This window comes from Heterocephalus glaber, unplaced genomic scaffold (genome assembly GCF_053883595.1).
Source record: "Heterocephalus glaber isolate CG9 unplaced genomic scaffold, H.glaber_assembly_v1.0 deba00000546, whole genome shotgun sequence".
Lineage (NCBI taxonomy): Eukaryota > Metazoa > Chordata > Mammalia > Rodentia > Bathyergidae > Heterocephalus > Heterocephalus glaber.
In genome coordinates this window covers 30116732-30136655 of record NW_028258147.1, presented here as the reverse complement: position 1 = coordinate 30136655, position 19924 = coordinate 30116732, and the positions used below count along the sequence as shown (strand labels likewise).

Here is a 19924-nt window from a genome sequence, read left to right as displayed (position 1 = left end):
CTGCAGATACATGTACTGAACCAAATGGGCACAGGAAAGCAAATTTAGAAAAGAGTACTTATCCTTCCTTCCCAGGCCTTCTGCTAGTCTCTCTCCCCTCCCATGCCTTTAAAGTGAGCGATTGACCCCTAGTGCAATGAAAGCCTAACAGTTGATGCAAACAGTTGTCAACACTTCGAAACAGTTGGAAAAATGCTTCCTTTTCATTGTGCTTTTTTTGGACACTATAGAGATGGCAAATCATGAACTGCATTATGAAAATACCTCTTTTATGCCCAAACATTTAGTCGGAGGGAATGACATTTCTTTTATTACCTTTGTAAATGTTTTTAAGGTGTTTAGCAATAAGCCTTCTTTTTGTCAAAACTGCTTAAATGCAGTGGTTGCTAGGAATTTACTAAAAACCTATAGTTAATACTATCAGGAAAAGAAGGGCTATATGGTTAGTCAGCTAAAAGGTCGGATCAGCTTGAGTAGCACACGATTTTTCATTTTCCTGCTATTTTCTTGATCTTTTGTGTTATAGGAAAAGAGGTAATTGAAGTTTAGTTTAATTTCCATCATTGCCAATCAGCCATTGTTTTTAGCATTTTTCTCTATCTCTTGGAGATAAATGGATTATTCCAAGTAGTAGAAAAAATAATGCTTAAATTCTGAAGAAAAGAGGATAATATGATTTTAAAACAAATGCAAATAAAGATAGTTTTAGGCCTTAATGAATTAGCTCTTTTTTCTGCAGATATTGGTTTTTTTTTCTTCACAGGTAGAAACTTCACAATTTTGTCATGGTTCTTAGTATGCTAAATTTTAGCCTGAAGAATATTTTTAAAGTGTTAACTTTTGAAAATAATGTTTAAAAGAAATTATTTTTCCTTTGCTATTTACTGGCTTACTGAAATTGATACAGACCCATATTTGTTACTACTTACTTTTTCTGTTATATCCTAGTTTTATTTCTCACCTTAATTAGGTGGTAACAGATTTTTTAAAAAACTATTGTTCAGAAATATGGAGTAAAATGAAAACACTCATTTAAAGATTATGGGGAAAATAACTTTGGGAGAGGAGTCTTTAAGTTTCATACGTAGATGAGCTTTCCTTTAGGCGGAATTTTCAGATAAGAAGAATTTTTTAAATAGTCCAACACCATCAGCATACAGAAAGTTAGGTTAGGATGCTGCTAAATTTCACAGAAATCATAACCTATTAACTAGTGAAAGCAGACTGTACAAAACAGAGGCTTGTGTGACTCCTGCCTTCTCCACTTCTCTGAAACTACCCTAAACACTAAGTTACCACACAGTATATCTTTTCGTGGTAGAGCACTGAAGTACATTTACACCCTGTGTGTACTGCGTGCTGGCTCGGAATCCTGGTCCGTGGTTTCATCCATTGTTAACAGCGATGCTAGACTCTCCTGGGAGTTGAGGGCAGCAGAGCTGTATTTATGTGACGTGGGCCTGCTTGGCTGTTCCTGCGGCTGTTTCATTGCTTATTACCTCCCACTTTGTTCCACTCTGTGTGTGTGGCAAAAGAGTCATCCTAAAAAATAATAGGCTTCCTCTGAACACAAATGTGTATTTGTATACTAGGAAGTCAACGATCTCCTGAATTTGGTTGCCATTAATAATTGTACTTTTTAAAAAGCTTTTGGAGGTTTGAGGGGTTTAGCATTTGTCCTGTGGAAACTGACATCCAAGTCCAAGATTTCTGCAAATGCATTTAAAAATGACATGCATTAAAGTGAATGGTGACTTGTAAGATATCTTTGTAACAGAAAACTATAATTTTAGATTAATAGAGGAGATGAATTTTGATGAGTTTTGAATTCTGATCTGTTTTTAAATTGATGGTTAACACAACAGTCCCACAGACTTTTAATAACTCCATTTAACTGAAAAATTACAAAGATGCTGATGAATCACACATTCATGCAATATTTATCTCAAACCTTCTGTCCTATTCACTTAATTTGTTTGCCATGATTAATGTATCTGACATGCCAAACTGAAATTATGCAACACTTTTCTAATGTCTTAATTATTTATCATATTTTTCTAAATTAACCTTTTTTTAAATGAAGCAATGCCTCAAACAAATATTTTTACCATAAAATACATGCACAGGGATGATAGGAGTTACTGCTGCTAAAGTAGCTTTTTAAAATTAGTGAAGACACTATAAACATTTAAAAATTGCTAAAAAAATGAGGGAGGTTTGACTGAGGACTGTTCAAATTGTTAGCTACATGCTTATAAAAAGGGACACACGAATGATATTTGTGTGTTTAACCTTGGTTGTAAAAGTCATTGATTTTTATAATAGCATGTTCAGTGGTTACAACTTGAGGTAAAAATGTTAAATCCTCCTGTGGAAAGTACTATAGAAAGGAAATAGCTAGATTAAGATGTATTGGTCATGTGTAGAAAAATTAAAATATATATATATGTATGTGAGTATATGAGTGGGTATATTTATAGGGAATAATTATATTTTAAATAAACAATAAAAAGTAACTGACAGAATTTTCCTTGTGTTCTGCAAAAACACTTTCATTCATGTAGCTCATGAAAGTTAGCTATTATTAAAAATATGACTACAGTGGTATCTCGGTGTATGAACTTATTTTGTTCTACAGTTGGGAAAGATGGCCATGGTTGTGTTTGTCCCCTGATGCAGAGTTTGCAAACAAAAACAAAATTTTGCCAAACGCTTCTGTTTGCAAACCAAATAGTTTGCAAACAAAAGCATTTGTGAACTGAGGTACCACTATATTTAAGAAAACATTTGTGTGAGTTTTTAGGAAATAAAATATGATAAGTTATAAGGTAATTGCAGCTGTATGTAGAAGAAAATGGGAGGAAAAAGAAGAGAGAAAGAAGCAAGAAAATAAGAAAAGTGGAAGAAGGGTCTACACTCTAAGAATGAAAATCATAGAAAATAACATTATTCAGGGCTTATGATAGGTCAAGTACTGTGCTATGCTGGTTATGATTTGCACCTTACTTAATATTCATATCAGCCCTACAAAATAGGTTTTATGATTCCTTTCACACGAACATGGAAGTAAAGATCGGAAACATTTTCCGAGAACACACAAAAAAATAAGTGACAAAACTGGAAAAGAAACATGATCTGGCTGCTATCTGGAGTGGAAAAAAGTCAGCCCTGGCCCTTTCCTTGAGATCTAGTTGAATTGCAATCTGTGCTTCCTATTATGCACCCAGGGTGGCCGGTCATGACACCCAACAGTCAGACTAATGAGTTCTTGTGGGGTGGGTGGAACGGGGTCCCCAAGTGGCCACTGATGGGTCCTTCAGCCAGAGAAGAGGGGATAGATCCACATCACAGCCTCACAAATAGTAGGGGAGTGGATGACTTTATAAAATGATCCATTTTCATGAATTTTTTCACAAATTCTGCACTTTTGCTCTTTATTTTTAACCTATTGTCTCCCAAGAACCTTAGAAGATTAAAAACAATCTGTAGAATCTTTTAGCAAGTGATTCAAAATTCATTATCTGACTACTATTAGGCCGCAGAATGCTGGCATTTCTTAAATGGTCCAGCCCGACAGGACATGTGAAAATTATATAGTATTTAGCAAATCATCTAGCTCTCTTATTCCCTTTCCTGTCTGTTAGAGACAGGTCTATACCCTATTTTTTTTACATCCTTGTAGTGATTGTAGTTAATTCTTGAAGAAAGTTCTTTAAAACTTGAGAAAATGTGGTAGAATTGATATGTATGCCACATACATGTTGCTTTCTAAATAGCTGTTTCATCTGAGTGACAATTTAAAGAAAAAGGACACATGGCTAGTCCATGCTGCACTCAATACTTCTTCACTTAGATTACTTTTTTCATCCTCTCCACACCTCTGTTGATAAATGATCAGCGTCATCATCCTCATTTTACAATTGAGGCAAGGAGAGGTTAAGTGACTGACCATTGCCAGAAGCCAAATGGAGAGCAGGATTTGAGTTTCCTGTCCAACTCTGAGGTTCATTTTACCTCCTCCTTCTGGCCAAATTGCAACCTCCATAACTGCCTCTGGCCTTCATTCCCAGGGCTGTAAAAATAGGGTCACAGCATATCAGTAAAAGGGGGTAGCTTTTAAAGCAAGATTTTATGTTGAGAATAAGGGCCCTGAATTCTGTTAGCATTAAAATGCTTTTATATGTTAAGCAAAAAATTAGAAAGCGGTCCTCTAATAGGGGGTGGACTGGCTGTTGGTGAACTCTATTCTAAGGAGCAGTGGGAAAATATGAGTCATCCCTGACCTCTGATGTGACTTCAGCAGATGAATCTAAAGGCAGAAAGTGTTTCCAGATCCACTTTGATTCTGAACATTATTGGACAATTTTTCCAAGCCCTTATTTACCATACCCCTTTAACTATGTATTATTTTATTCCTGTTGCTTCTTATGTATTTTCTAATTGATCAAAAGTATTCATCTCCACTAGAAACCTATGAATATTTTTCCTATCACAAATGTAAATTGTTTAGAAATTATTCTGAACTATTATGTTCAGGGGGAAAAAGCCACTGTCATGCTCTGGTGCTCTAGATTTAGCCTTTGATGTCTTGATAGAAACTCAAAGAGAGGCTGAAACAAAGTTATTAACATGCCATTCACTTCCCTGCTACTTTCTTGGTACACAACAGATATCAGGAAATGGAAATGTCTCACTTGTCACTGTAAGAGTATATAGTCATTTTTGAGTTGTCAGTGATATTTAAAAAAAAAAACAAAACTATGCTAGGCTCCCAGCCCAGAGGAAGGGGCTTCCAGGCTGCTGTTCCACCGCTCCCAATGCAGAGGAGGTGAGCCATGCGGGCACCAATAGCACCCCCCCGCCATCAAAATGAGAAGACAGGTAAACAAATCTCAAAACCAGACTTCCAGATCACCTATAGTAACCCCAAAGGGAAAGGAGATGGAACACTCTGACACTCAAACACATGGACTCCCTGAACTGGCAACAAAAGAGGATCTGGAAAAAAAATGAAATCAGAAATAATTTCTCAGATAACATCAGAGATTGTGCTCATAGTGCAAGACATGATTAATAAATCTAGAGAAGACACAGAGAAAAAAAATAGAGGAGTTCAGGAACATGATGGAATCCCAACATAGGAAACAAACGGAATCCATAAAACAGATACAAACAGATTTCCAGGAGATTAAAAACTCCATTGAAAGTCTATGCAGCAAAATGAGCCAATGTGAGGACAGAATTTCAGATATAGAAGATAAGATTGCAGTTAGTGACCAGGAAAAGAAAAATTGCTTTAAAAAAGTAAGGGACCATAAGAAATCAATCCAGCAGCTGCTAGACTATGCAAAGAAGAATAACATAAGACTGATTGGAGTCAACAAATAAACAGGAGCATGCAGATGACATAAAAACTGCTCACAGAAGTAATGGCAGAAAACTTCGCAAGCAGGGAAAAAGAACTTGACATACAGATAAGTGAAGCATATAGGACTCCAAATAGCCTTGATCAAAAAAAATTTACATATAGGCATATAATCATTAAGATTCCAGAAACCCAGAAGAATCATTAAGATTCCAGAAGAACAAAGTTCTACAAGCAGTTAGAGACAAGAAACAAATCACATGCAAAGGAAAGCCCATCAGAATCACAGCAGACTTCTCAATGCAAACCATCAAGGCAAGAAGACCTTGGAATGATGTATTCCAAGCCCTAAAGGAAAACAGCCTCCAAACCAGATTGATGTACCCTGCTAAACTATCTTTCAAAATTGATGGAGAAATAAGATATTTTCATGACAAAGAGCACCTTAGGAACTTCATGAATATCAAACCAGCACTCTAAAAAATTTTAGATAATATCCTAGGATCAGACAGTGAGGATCACAACCCCAGGAAGCACATCAGAATGAACAGGAACAACAAAAAATTAAATGTAAAGGGGGAGAATCCAACGAAAAGAAAAAGCCCTGACAATGATAACTCAATACATATCAGTTATAACCATCAATGTTAATGGTCTCAATTCACCAATCAAAAGAAATAGACTGGCAGAATGGGTCAAGAAGCAAAACCGAAAAATATGCTGCATACAAGAAAGACACTTAATTCAAAAAGAAACTAATAAATTGAAAGTTAAAGGGTGGAAAACAATACTCTATGCAATGGGAAGCCAAAAAAAATCAGGAGTAGCTATCCTCTTTGCAGATCAAGTGGATTTCAAACCAACACTGATTAAGAGAGACAAGAAAAGGACACTACATCCTTGTAAAGGGAACAATCCAAGAGGAAGACATGACAATCATAAATATCTATGCACCAAACATTAGTGCACCCAACTATGTAAAACAAATACTAATGGGCAAGAAAAGTCATATATGCACTAATATAATAGTAGTGGGGGACTTCAGTATGGAGCTGTCAAAAATAGATAGATCAACTAGACAAAAAATAGGTAATGAAATACTAGAACTCAGTCGAACTCTTAAACAAATGAACTTAACAGATGTTTACAGAGTGTTCCACACCGCAAAATCAGAATACACATTCTTTTCAGCTGCACATGGGTCCACCAAAATAGACCACATACTCACTCATAGAACGTGTTTAATTAAATGCAAAGAAATTGAAGTTATCCGCTGTATATTATCAGACCATAGTCCCATGAAATTGGAGATCCAAAGCAAAAGAAACTGCAAAAACTTCATAAACACATGGAAATTGAACAACACACTTCTGAATAAGGAATGGGTCACAGAGGAATTTAAAGAAAAAATCAAACAGTTCCTTCAATTAAATGACAGTGACAGTACAACATATTGGAATCTATGGGACACAATGAAAGCAGTCTTATGAGGGAAATTCATAGCAGTGAATACACATATTAGGAAAACAGAGTGAGCCCAATTAAACAACTTGATGCTGAACCTCAAGCTTCTAGAAAAAGTGGAGGAGGACAACCCCAAAGCTCGTACAAGGGAGGAAATTATAAAGATCAGAGCAGAAATCAATTCAATGGAGACTAAGAGATCGATACAAAAAATTAATGAAGCCAAGAGTTGGTTTTTTGAAAGAATAAACAAAATAGACAAACCCTTACCCAACCTTATCAGGAAAAGGAAAGAAAAGGCCCAAATCCATGCAATTAGGAAGAAAAAGGATAAAATTACAACAGACCCAGCAGAAATCCAGAGGATCATCAATACCTACTTTGAGAACCTATACACCAGTAAGATAGAAAACAAAGGAGAAATGGACAGACTCCTAGATACATATGAATTACCAGAGTTGAATGAAGAAGACCTAAAAATTCTGAACAACCCAGTATCAACCAATGAAATTCAAAATGTAATTAAAAACTTATCAACTAAGAAAAGCCTGGGCCCTGATGGCTTCACTGCTGACTTCTACAAGACATTTAGAGAGGAACTGCTGCCACTACTGTTTAAACTCTTCAATGAAATTGAAAGGGAAGCAATACTCCCAAATTCATTCCTGGAAGCAAGCATCACCTTGATCCCCAAAGCAGAGAAAGACCCAACCCAAAAGGAGAACTGTAGGCCAATCTCACTAATGAACATAGATGCAAAAATCCTTAATAAGATATGGAAAACAGAATGCAGAAGATCATCAAGAAGATCATATACCCTGATCAAGTGGGATTCATCCCAGGGATGCAGGGATGGTTCAATATATGCAAATCAATCAATGTAATACACTATATCAATAGAGCCAAGGACAAAAACCATAGGATTATCTCCATAGACACAGAAAAAGCATTTGACAAAATCCAACATGCGTTTATGATAAAAACCCTACAAAAAATTGGAATAGATGGTCTCTACCTCAAACTGATAGAAGCCATCTATGAAAAACCAGAAGCCAATTTCATACTAAATGGTAAGAAACTGAAATACTTCACACTCAAATCAGGAACAAGACAAGGATGTCCACTATCACCACTCTTGTTCAATATAGTTCTGGAAACATTAGCCACGGCAATTAGACAAGAGAAAGAAATAAAAGGAATAAAGATAGGAAATGAAGAAGTCAAATTGTCATTATTTGCAGATGACATGTTATTCTATAGAGAAGACCCCAAGAACCCCACCAAATGTCTTCTAGACTTAGTAACCAAATTCAGTAGAATACCTGGATACAAGGCCAACTCACAGAAATCAATAGCTTTCCTCTCCACAAACAATAGACTCACTGAGACAGAAATAGGGCAAACCATTCCTTTCACAATAGCATCCATTAAAGTGAAATACCTAGGAATCAACCTAATGAAAGAAATCAAAGACCTCTTCTCTGAAAACTATAGCACTCTGAAAAGAGAGATTGAAGATGATATCAGAAAATGGAAAGACATCCCCTGCTCCTGGGTAGGAAAGATCAATATAGTGAAAATGGCCATACTTCTGTATAGATTCAATGCAATCCCAATTGACATCCCAGCAGCATACTTCACAGACCTTGAGAAAACAATCCAAAAATTCATTTGGAACAAAAAGAGACCCAGAATATCAGAAGCAATTCTAGGTAACAGAGACATGGCAGGGGGTATCACAATCCTCAACTTGAAACTATACTACAAAGCTACTGTGATAAAAACAGCATGGTATGGGCAAAGAAACAGACCTGAGGACCAGTGGAACAGATTAGAAGATGCAGAAACAACTCCAGACACACTCAGCCACCTCATCTTCAATAAAGGAGCCAAACCCCCTCACTGGAGGAAAGAAAGCCTCTTTAATAAACGGTGCTGGAAAAATTGGCTTTCAACTTGCCAAAGATTAAAACTAGACATATATCTCTCACCATACACTAAACTAAAATTCAAATGGATTAAGGATCTAAATATTAAAATAGAAATACTGAATCGCCTGGAACAGAGGTTAGGGAGAACTCTTGAAGACATTGGTGTAGGAAAAATTTTATGAACAAAACCTCAGTTGCCCATGAACTATCACAAACAGTCAACAAGTGGGATCTGTTCTTATTAAAAAGTTTCTGCACAGGAAGAGAAACCACCAACAGAGTGAAGAGACAACCCACAATGTGGGAAAAAATATTCACCTGCTGTTCCTCAGACAAAGGTCTACTCTCTTGAATCTATAAAGAATTTAAAAAGAATAGACCTCCCAAATTTAAAGACCCAATCTGAAAATGGGCATCTGAAATGAACAGACATTTCTCAGACAAAGAAGTAGAAATAGCAAATAAACAAATGAAAAAGTGTTCAACGTCACTGGTCATTCCAGAGATACAAATGAAAACAACACTGAGATTCCACCATGCCACAGAAGGAATGGCTGCTATCATGAAATCAAGCAGTAACAATTGCTGGCAGGGCTGTGGGGAAGGAGGAACACTGCTCCACTGCTGGTGGGAGTGTAGACTGGTGCAACCACTGTGGAAATCAGTATGAAGATACGTCAAGGAACTAGAACTGGAAGTCCCGTTTTTCCCAGCTATTCCCCTGCTGGGTATCTTCCCCAAAGAATTTAAAGAATCATACCACAGTGATATATGTGTGCCTGTGTTCATGGCAGCACATTTTATAATAGCTAAAACTTGGAAGCAGCCCAAATGCCCATCATCTGGAGACTGGATAAAGAAAATGTGAATTTTTTAATAAAATGGAGTACTGCTCAGCCATAAAAAATGAGAAATTAGAGACATTTATAGTTAAATGGATGCACATTGAGGCGATACTCTTCAGTGGAATAAATAGGACACACATGTATAAATACTGAATAGTTTCTCTAGTGTGAGAAACTGAAAGTGTAAATAAGGACTAAAAGGTATAATAGATAATGATAAATAGGAAGAAAAGGGGCAAAGGGGAAGGGGAAGTGGGAGGGATAGGGGAAATTAAAGAAGGGAATGGAATTAATATGAGAAAATGAAAAAATGGAAACAAAGTCCCTGTAAATAGAAGGGTGGAGAAGTTGAAGGGGGAGCAGGGGAATGGGGAAAAATAAGAGCCAAGAGAGATTATGTAAAGGTGCAAATTTCCAATGATGAATGTCATTATATTGTGTACCTACAATGTACCAATAAAATCAAATCAAATAAAAACTATGCCAGTATTCACACATTTTGACCCATATTTAATTTTCATCTGTATTTTATAGCCATCATATTATGATGAATTCACCACTGTCTTTACCACACAGTGGCTGAAACACAATTAGGATTCAATCAATGCAGATTGAATATTGAATAAATTTATATGCTAGTTAGGACAAAGAGCAATCTCATTCTTTAATATGAACAAATATTTTTCCTACAATGACTACGGTATTACTAGATTAAAAGACTCCTCAGGAAACTTCCAAGTACACTTAAGGCCTGAAGTCTCTTTTCTAGCTTTTTCTAATCAGAGAAAAGTTAGAAACTCCTAAGGCTGAGGACATTTCTGTACAAAAAATTCTGTTTACAGCCTTAGATGTAGAGACAAGAGCAGCCTTCTTGTTTGTTAGGATATCTGTTTGGTCTTCCCTACAAGTAATTCAAATGCCAAAAATTATTACTTTGGGTGTGAAAACAGACTATGAATACACATTCACACATTCAAGCCAAGATTATACTTAAAGTACTTCCTGATGGTGATATTTAATTCTAAAAATGGGGCAGTCTGCAGTTTACCTTCTAAATCTAACATTACAATCATCTTGGGTTATTTTTATAGTCAACTGATGAAAAGATATAATAGGATGAGATAGGTAAACTTATTCCAACTTTCTAAAAGCAATTTGTGTTTTCATCATGTTCTGCTCTAGAATTTTGTGTTTGTGAACAAAGCAAACTATTATTTCTGTGACATTTATGGTGTTTTAGAGAGAAGACTTGACAACAAATTTGCTTTAAAAACAAGTTCCTAATATTTTGCCAAGCTTTGTAAAACTAACAGATCAAGAAAAGAGGATATATTTGAATACTGTAAATACTTATATGAGCATGAGTCAGTATTTTTCAGGAAAGGTGCTGATAGTAGAGTACAGTTAGTCTCACCCCTAAAGGAAGAGGTCAAATGTAGTTTAATTATTGGATTATTTTTGTTTACCAGAAACATTAAAATTTGATAAAATTCCTCTTTGAGAAGTTAAATGTACAATTTTATATAGCAGAAATGATATTCTATTCTGCCCGAAAGTGTATCTGGGAACATTTTCAAACCTCAATGTTCTACAAACTTTTTAACAGTCTTTCCATTACTACTACATTAACAGTATAAATACATTTACCTATTTTCTTGTTTTAGCATATAATTTCTATGTATCACTACCAGTAAAGCATTATATAGGAAATCATATGTTAATTTAAATTTCTGCTGTGTTAACCAATAACATAATTTTATGTTTGGTAGACAAACTTATCTCTGTATGAGCAATATGCTATGTGTATAGGTTCATACCTGTTATTTCCCCAATATTTAAAGTTAATGAAGTTCTGAAGTTCTATAGTTCTCAGCTTATATGAGAAAAGATTATAAATGTGTTATCATGATTGGGCTTTTGTCTCTCCTTAGGCTTTGTCTTGTAGGCATTGTCTTTGTTTGTTTGTTTGTTGGGTTTTTTGTTGTTGTTGTTGTTTTTGGAAGAACTTGCTCAGGTATTGGAGGAAGGAAAAGAAATAAAGGATCTATTTGCTCATGTAAATGTAATACCAACACTTGGCTGCTTATGTTTTTGGTTAGCTCTTTTGTATCTTTTACTTGGGGAATGGGAGTCATTTACACAGTGCAGTATTATTTAAAACTGAACACAAGAATGAGGAGTGTGAAATCTAGGAAAAGAGCTCAAAGCAAAACAAATAGTTTGAGCAAATACGTAACAGCATCATTCAATACGTGGTATGATCAAAACATAAGTGAATGTTTAAATTTTTAAAAATTTATTACACATCACCAATAATCTCCCTGAAGTTACTCTCCATTGGTTCAAATATACTTAACCTATTGTTCTTGTCATTTTCTGAAGCAGTTCTGGAAATCCTCTTTTGTGATTGTCATCAGTTGTGTTGTCATGGCTGCCTTGATGTCCTGAATCAATCCAAAACATTTTCCTTTCATGGTCATTTTGACTTTGGGGAAGAGCCAGAAGTCACATGGTGCCAGTTCTGATGAATAAGGTGGATGAAGACACACTGTAATATTTTTTATTTGACAAAATTGATTGATCAATGGGGGAATCATAGAATATGTGAACGTTTAAATTAAAAAATTTATTAGAGTAAAATATGCATTACCATTAATCCCACTCAAATCACTCCACCTTGCTTCAAGCACACTTATCCTATCATTTTTGCCAATATATCTTTTACTGTTATAAGTTTTTTATTAAATGTAAGCATTCATTGTATTATTGTGAACTAGTGTCATTGCTGAAAAAGAAAATTTTGTTCATTTATATAAGTAGATTAGCATTTAACCATCCAAAAACATTCATATGACTAAGTGAAAATTCTTAATGGTATAGCATTTCTCAAAATAAGTTAAAAGACATTCCACCTGTTTATCATTTCCAGAATTATATTCTTGAAACATTTAACCTTAGCACTAGAACACAAGTTTAAGGGCATACTTTGGAGAATGACATTACCATTCTCCAATAAGTTTTCTTAGCCATGTAGTATCTGAAAGTATAATTCCTTGTAATAAAAACTTAAAGTTCTAATCATCTGTCTCTGTTTAGTGGGTAAGTTTCCAGATGTAGAAGTAATGTAAATGCTTACATTTATTTGCTTCCTCTTTTTTATTTTAAAAATGTGAATATAGATTGTGATGAATATGTGCATAGTGTGTGTAGTACTAGTATGTAGGATTGATTATACCATCTTATAGGGTAAAACTCCAAGAAAATGACTATCATGTCTAAGTCAATTTTATTCCATAAGATATTTTTCAGGCTTCTACTCTACCTATTTTTCATCTTCAAATAATTTTCTTTTCTTCTCCAGACACTTCCTGATATATTCAAGCCATTCATTTTTGGACCTTTTAAAACAGCTGAAAAAAACATATGTGCAATTTCCATTAGTGCAGGGGGCTTACTCCCTTCCCACCAAATTGTACACATAGAAGCTTTTTTAGGAGCTGGGGATTAGTTCAGTGGTTCCGGTGCCTACCTCGCAAACTCAAGGTCCAGAGTTCGGTCCCTGGTAATAAAAAAAAAAAAAAAAGGAAGTATTATTTAGGAGATTTTATAAATCCCCCTTTTTGGCAAATCAGTAGAGCATACTGGCTAAGGAACCAGATACAGGAACCAGCTTACATTGACACTGTTATTTGCTTGCTGTGCAACCTTAGTAAGATTATTTAATCTTACTATGCCTGAATTTCTTCTTCTATACAATAGGACCATTTTACTCTACATATGTAGGATAATTACCATATTAGGATGGTTGTGAAGAATGAGTTAATATATGTAAAGTACTTACAATATGACTCTTGGTAAATACTAGTTATTACTACAGTTATTCATAGTTATCATCATATAAGTCTTGCTGAAAAAACCCAAACATTACTTCATAGTGAAAAATTTCTGTGCATATGTGAGCTATTCTTTTGCTATGTAAATTGGCACATTAAAAAAAGAATCAATTGCATTAACTAGAAAGAAAATGGTAGTTATTTCAAAATCGTGGCTAATAATGGAGTTTTTATTTGCTGGATTCACTGTAAATCTGACCTTATGAAGAATTTTCATAACTAAAAGTGCCTTAGTTAAGACTTTGCTTCTGAGAGTGACATTATTCTTTCAAATTGTTAGATTAAGAGCAATATTTTAGATCCTACTTGATTGGAAGACCAATATTTGCTTTCCTTTACACCCCAAGGGAAATGTCTACTTTGGGATGAGCCGTCATTCAGGTGTCAAGGCTTGCAGATGTAAAAGATATCTTGTTCACCATTTCTCCATTGATTTTCTTTGCAGCTTGCAGTTCCCCACAATGATGAATGGACGCGATTTGCCAGGACCCTGGTGGAAATTCGTGCCAACAGAGCTGACAGTGAGGAGGAGGGTGCAGTGGAGTTATCTGCCTAGTGGAAATGAGCCCCTTCTTCCCCCACCATAGCGCAGCCTTTACGTGCTATAGACCTCACCATTCTGTGTTTGGTGTACATTCAGTATCAGTATTGCAGTGACATGTTGGGTGCCATATTGTGCCAGCTTTCCTCCATGTATTCCAGACTATCCACTGACCTGAAATTCACCAGAGCATTTCTATCTTTATATTTCTGTCTCAAAAATGAAAGGGGATGGGAGACATTTACGGGTTTAGTTGTTGCCTTTTAACTACTTAGTAGCTGTATTTAGTAGCTGGAAACCTCTGGTTAAATTTATGCTTACATGCACTTCTGGCATAGTCCTATTAAATCCATATGAAGCCAGATATGATTGGGTGCAGATGTGGTGGGCCTCATGATATGTTACATGGCCAAAGACGTGAGATGTGGTGTTTTACATGGTGACTCACATTATGAATGGATTTATTAGAAGAACGTTGCTGCTCCTTATTTATTATAGTGTGCTGCATGGAACATATTTATTTGAAAGCATTAAAATAAATGATCCTAGAGCATGTGTATAATGAGAGGACTGTATTCTCTCTGCTGCTGTTGAGGTTACATTAAGTTCCAAATAACAATTATAATATGCCAGTTCCACTGAGAACATGAAGTCTTTAGAGGTTTGTTGCAGTGAATGGAATGAATTTTAATGCCTATTATTTCTAGGTACTTTAACAATATTTCAAATATAGTTGACCATTGATACTTGTCATTCAAGCTAACACAGTCCAACAAAAGTCTATGGTTCCTAAATATTACACCATTATTGCCAATAAAATGTTCCAAACCAGGTCTGCACCAGTGTGGGTAAATCCTTTGCTTGGGGAAGGCCTCATGGTCAAATTCTGCTTTGATAAGGGGTGGGAGAAATACCCTAGGACCATGTTAAAGATGGATCATGTATTTATAGGCAGCCAACCTGGTTGTATTTAAGCCAAGACTTCAAGTTTTATTTTTATAAGGGAACATGTGTGGTTTTGAAAGGGAGGCACACCCTTCCTTCTGTCACCAAAGCCATCCTTGCCCAAAGACAGTTTCAAACAGTGGAACAAAAAAGATGGAATAAGGTGAAGAAATACCAAATGTTCTACACATTTCCTTTTCTAAAATTGACACTAGACAATGTTTATTACTATTAAACTAAGAAATGCATCTATAAACTTTAATTTTTTTTCAAAAGACCATTCCATGCCTAAGGATAATGAAAATAAATAATAGTTGAGTTATGGAAAACATTTGAAGACAAACTTTCAGCTATTTAGGAAGAAAATCTCCATTGGCGCCTTGTTGGTAGGGATTCATTGAACTAAGATTTATTTTTCAAATGATGATATACTTTTATCCAAGTGCCCTATACAATCTATGGAAATTAAAATTTTACAGTTAAAAAATTTACAGATAAAAAATGAGTATCTGCAATAGGTTTAAAAGCAATCTAATGAGAAGCACTGAGGAAAAATATTTTCTAAAACATACACTAAAGTGCTTAAGAATATATCAAAAGCCCATGAGTTATTATTGTGGACCAAGCTCTGAATCATTCAAAAGATTAATTCTGTGAAAAGTACAAAGACCAGAGTCACTTGTAGGAGGCTCATGAAATATTTACAGTTCTTATTGATTGTATATCATATACCCCACTGCAGAGCTGTTCTCCACAACAGGCCCTCTGATTCCATACTGAGTCTGGGCTGACCATGTGTGCCTGAAAGAATGTCTACAATGTCTTGGCTACTTTGGGCTGTTAAAACAGCACAGTGTACCATAGATGGGGTGGCTTAAACAACAGAAATTTATTTCTCACAGTTCTGGAAACTGTGAAGTCCGGGATCAAGGTCCCAGCATATCTAGTATCTAATAAAGCCCCTCCCTCTCTTCCTGGTTTTCATTGTAGATGTGGCCATGTTCTCATTCTGTCCTCACATGGTGGAGGGGAAGAATGCCAATGAGAATCACATCTTTTCTTCTAAGAGCACTAACCTCATTTATAAGAACTCTACCCCCGTGACCTAATTACCTTCCAAAGGCCTCACCTCCAAAAACTACTGGGAATTAGGCTCCAGTTAATGAATTGAAATGGGGGGGGGCATAAATAGTATCTAGCCCAGAACAAGGTTATTATGAGCTTCCGTCCAGCTGCTTGGCACACTTTTGGTCCCTAAGCCAGCCTACAGCCATTCAGGTGATTGCAGCTGATAGCTTAGATGGGATGTGATGGTCATGAAAATGTACCTCTCAGATCTCCTATTGCAAAGTGACAGCTCTAGATGCTAGGCCCTGAAATCCATAACCGTTAATTTCATGACTGAGACCAGGCTTTCTACAGGCTGCTCCAGCCAAGGTTGAGTATCCAGAGAAACTAAGGCAGGCCTGTACTCTTTCTCTGAGGTATCTTTGGCTCAAGAACTCCTTGTCAGCATTGCTAAAGCTGGCTTAGAATTCGACTGCAATCTAAGACCAAGCCCTTCTTCCCCTCTTTCCTTCCTTCTTTTCTCCCTCCCTCTGCCCCTCCCTTCTTTTCTTCTTCTCTCCTATCTTTCCGTCTGTCTTATCAGATTCTGACAAATATCTCTTACCTGATGGCTTTCTGAGCATAATCTTGTTCGAGTTGTACTAGGCATGATAAGAGAATAAAAAGGCTATATGTCAAAAGAGTTGCAAGAATAAATCTATGTACCATTAGGAGGCAAGAGAGTAGCAGTGGGACTGAATTTTGAGGTGTTTGAACAAAGGAGCAGAGTGTAGATTGGATAAGCAAGAATTTATTGACGTTGAGGCATTTTTGGAATACATGATTGTTTACTGTGGCAAGGACTCCAGAGAATAGAGTGACTCTTAAAAGTCTGAAAAAGCCGTAAGTTCACATTTACTGAAGTGAAAATGCCCAAGCTGCCCTGGCCTCTTTATTGATTGAGGGAAGTTGGTATTTTAAAATGAATATAGTATGTAGGGCTAGAAGACATCCCAAGGCTTAGGTTATATGCAACATTCAGAGCACAGCTCTTCACCAAAGCCATTAACAATGAGCTGGTGACAGAGATACATGCATCTCTAGACAGTTTAGTGGTAGTTTTCCCCCACAGGTCAATGATGGTAGGAGAGGCAGACACAGAGAAAGTTGTTAATATCCACAGGTATGAAGCAAACCTGCAGTAACAGTGCCTATATCTCGTGGCAGTTAATCCTGAGAAGTCAGGAAGCCACAATCACTGTCATAACCAGCTAGATCAGAGGAGCAGTCAAAGAGGCTTTCCTCATAGGAAGTCACAGGATAATTGATAGGATATGGCATGCTGAATAGCAAAACAGGCAGCCAAAGTATATCTATGACCAAAAATAGTCAAAAATGAAGGAACACAAGTTACCTCAATAAAAAGTAATGATTCTCTGCTTATTATCCAGATCTGAGCCAATTTTAAGTCCAGATACCTTTGACCGAAGAAGTCTTTTGTTGCTAGGAGGAAGGATACTATTGCAAATATATGTTCTATAATATATCCACTTAACACATCAATGATCCTCCAGTTCTCTAAAGGATCATTTATTCAAGATAACATACAATACAGAAAGATAAAAATTCAGATACTTGAAAATTAATGAATACAGAATCTGAGTTCTCGTTAAAACTCTTGGAGTGGTGGCTTACAGTGCCTGGATAATATAATGGAGTCTTTACTAAGATCTTGGTCACAGTGGTATCTTTGGGTCTATAAATGCACAGAGCAGTCATTCCCCAGTTCTTGAGAGTTCTATTAGAATGAATGTAGCTATATTGGATCCTTGCCCTTTGGGGTAAAAGGAAGGCCCCATGAAGATCCCTGAAACTGCTACACTCCCATCTCCTCCAGCTAAAACAGGAAATAAAAGCTATTACATCTCAGGCTATGGGTAGGAGGATGGCAGGGATAAATGACACTCTTAAAGGCCTGAAAGATGTCGAGTTGTGGTCCCTAGAACATACCCACTTAATACATCCATCTGGCCCTTTATAAACTAGAAGGACCTTGGAGAGAAATAAATGAGTTCTGCAATCTCAACCAAGTGAGGGTTTTGATCAGATGTGCTATAATGCCTAGAATAATAATTATCCTGTAGATTAAAATACCTCTGGCACACGGTATGTGGCCATTGAGTGATGATTGTGTTCTTTTCTTGTGCATCTATATAAGAAGATCAGAAACAATTTGCATACACATGAGAATAACACTAACACTATACATCTTCAGTTTTGCTAATCTCTTTCCCTATATTACTCCAAAGAGGTCTATACCACCTACACATCTACAGTCCATCACACCTACCCACTACATCATGGTATTATACTGATTAAGCAGGACAAATGAGAGTTAATAATGCACCAGAGAATGTGAGATATAAATTTAAGGAAGATTCAGGGACTTGCTAATTCAGGGAAGTTTTTTGGAAAGCTCCACCTTCATCCCACTGCTGCCAAAGGATTAGGAGCATGCTCAGACATTCCCTCCAATTTCAAAGACAGACTGCTTAAATTTAGAACTTTTAATACATAGTAGAAACCAAACAAGTAGTCCTTTTTAGGTTCTGAAGCCAACCCATTCCATGTGTAAAAATAGTGCTCTAGTGTATATACTAAATGGTATGCAAAGCGGGTAGGACTTTGGAATGGAAAAGGACTTCTCAGCAGATTCATGTTATAGTGTAAGGAGCTGTATTGCTTGGTCAGTACAGTCAGAAAATGCAATGATGTCAACGATGAGAAAATAAGTTCTGTGGAATTTATGGCAAGTCTCTGGAGGGAGATTACAGTGGTGCCCCATCAGATTTTGGAAGAAAGTCAAGCCATCTGAAGCAAGAACCAGGAACTCCTATGTTACTAAGCCCTAGTAGATATGGAGTCCTTTATCATCGGATAGAAACTTACCATGCACCCAAACAAGCCATTATAAATTGAGTCCCATCATTCCCACCAAGTCATAAATTCAGGCAGACCTAGAAGAACCCTCTTTGCAATATGGAAATTATACATCAAAGGCACATCTGAGCAGAAGCAGACAGCATGAATAAGGGGAATGGGCAGGTGGGTCAGAAGCTCAGTGTCACCCAGTAGGACTTTACCAGCACTCCTACCCCATGTTTCTGCATAGTCATAAGTGGGATGGCAGTTTCTGTGTCATTAGCCAAGAGGAGGAAAAGGTCAGAGCTTGGTTTACACAGGGGTTGGTTCAGTGTATGGGTGAAAGTTGTACATGGATGACAGCTACATATCACTGTAGTGACTTTGAAAGATAGTAAAAAGGGGATAACCTTTTAATGAACAGAGCTTGGGGTTGTGCACCTAGTAATCCACTTTGTGAGGAAAAAGAGACAGCCACAAGTGAGTACATAATGTAAACAGCCGAGCTCCAGTGCCACTCTTCCACAGACCTATATGCCCAGCCACTTTTATTTTGAGACAGGGTCTTGTTGATTTTCTCAGGCTGGCTCTAGCTTGCAGTCCTCCAGTCTCAGCCTCCCCAGTAGCTGAGATTATAGGTGTGGACCACCATGCCTGGCTCTGCCATAGGTCCTGCAATAGCTTCCTAACTATTCTCCCTGCTCCCACCTCTCACCCCTTGCCTCTTCTCTGTACAGACATATGAGTGGCTTTAGAATCCTGAACTCCACTCAAAATACACCAATAGTTTTGCATGACTTGCAATAAAATTCAAAAATCTTTATAGTGGCCCATTCCCTATCTGATTTTACCTTAATTATTTCTGTGACCTTACTTCCTCACACAGTCTCTTTGCTTATCCATTCAAGCTACTAAGTTCTTTCACTCTTTCTTTGACATAACATCTAATCACAGGGTATCCATACTAATTG

The 19924-nt window shown here is 36.6% G+C and overlaps 1 protein-coding gene across 7 annotated transcripts in view; it reads left to right on the top strand.

The window, feature by feature from the left end:
* The window catches only part of Dync1i1 (dynein cytoplasmic 1 intermediate chain 1), a 339717-nt gene extending 320640 nt beyond the window's left edge, over window positions 1-19077 (top strand). For all 7 annotated transcript variants that reach the window (XM_004862718.4, XM_004862716.4, XM_087204461.1 and 4 more), the window contains one exon: window positions 13944-19077. In XM_004862718.4, coding sequence (XP_004862775.2) covers window positions 13944-14054 — 111 coding nt within the window. In that variant the 3' untranslated portion in view covers window positions 14055-19077. The remainder of the gene's footprint in view (window positions 1-13943) is intronic.
* Window positions 19078-19924: the final 847 nt, after the last annotated feature.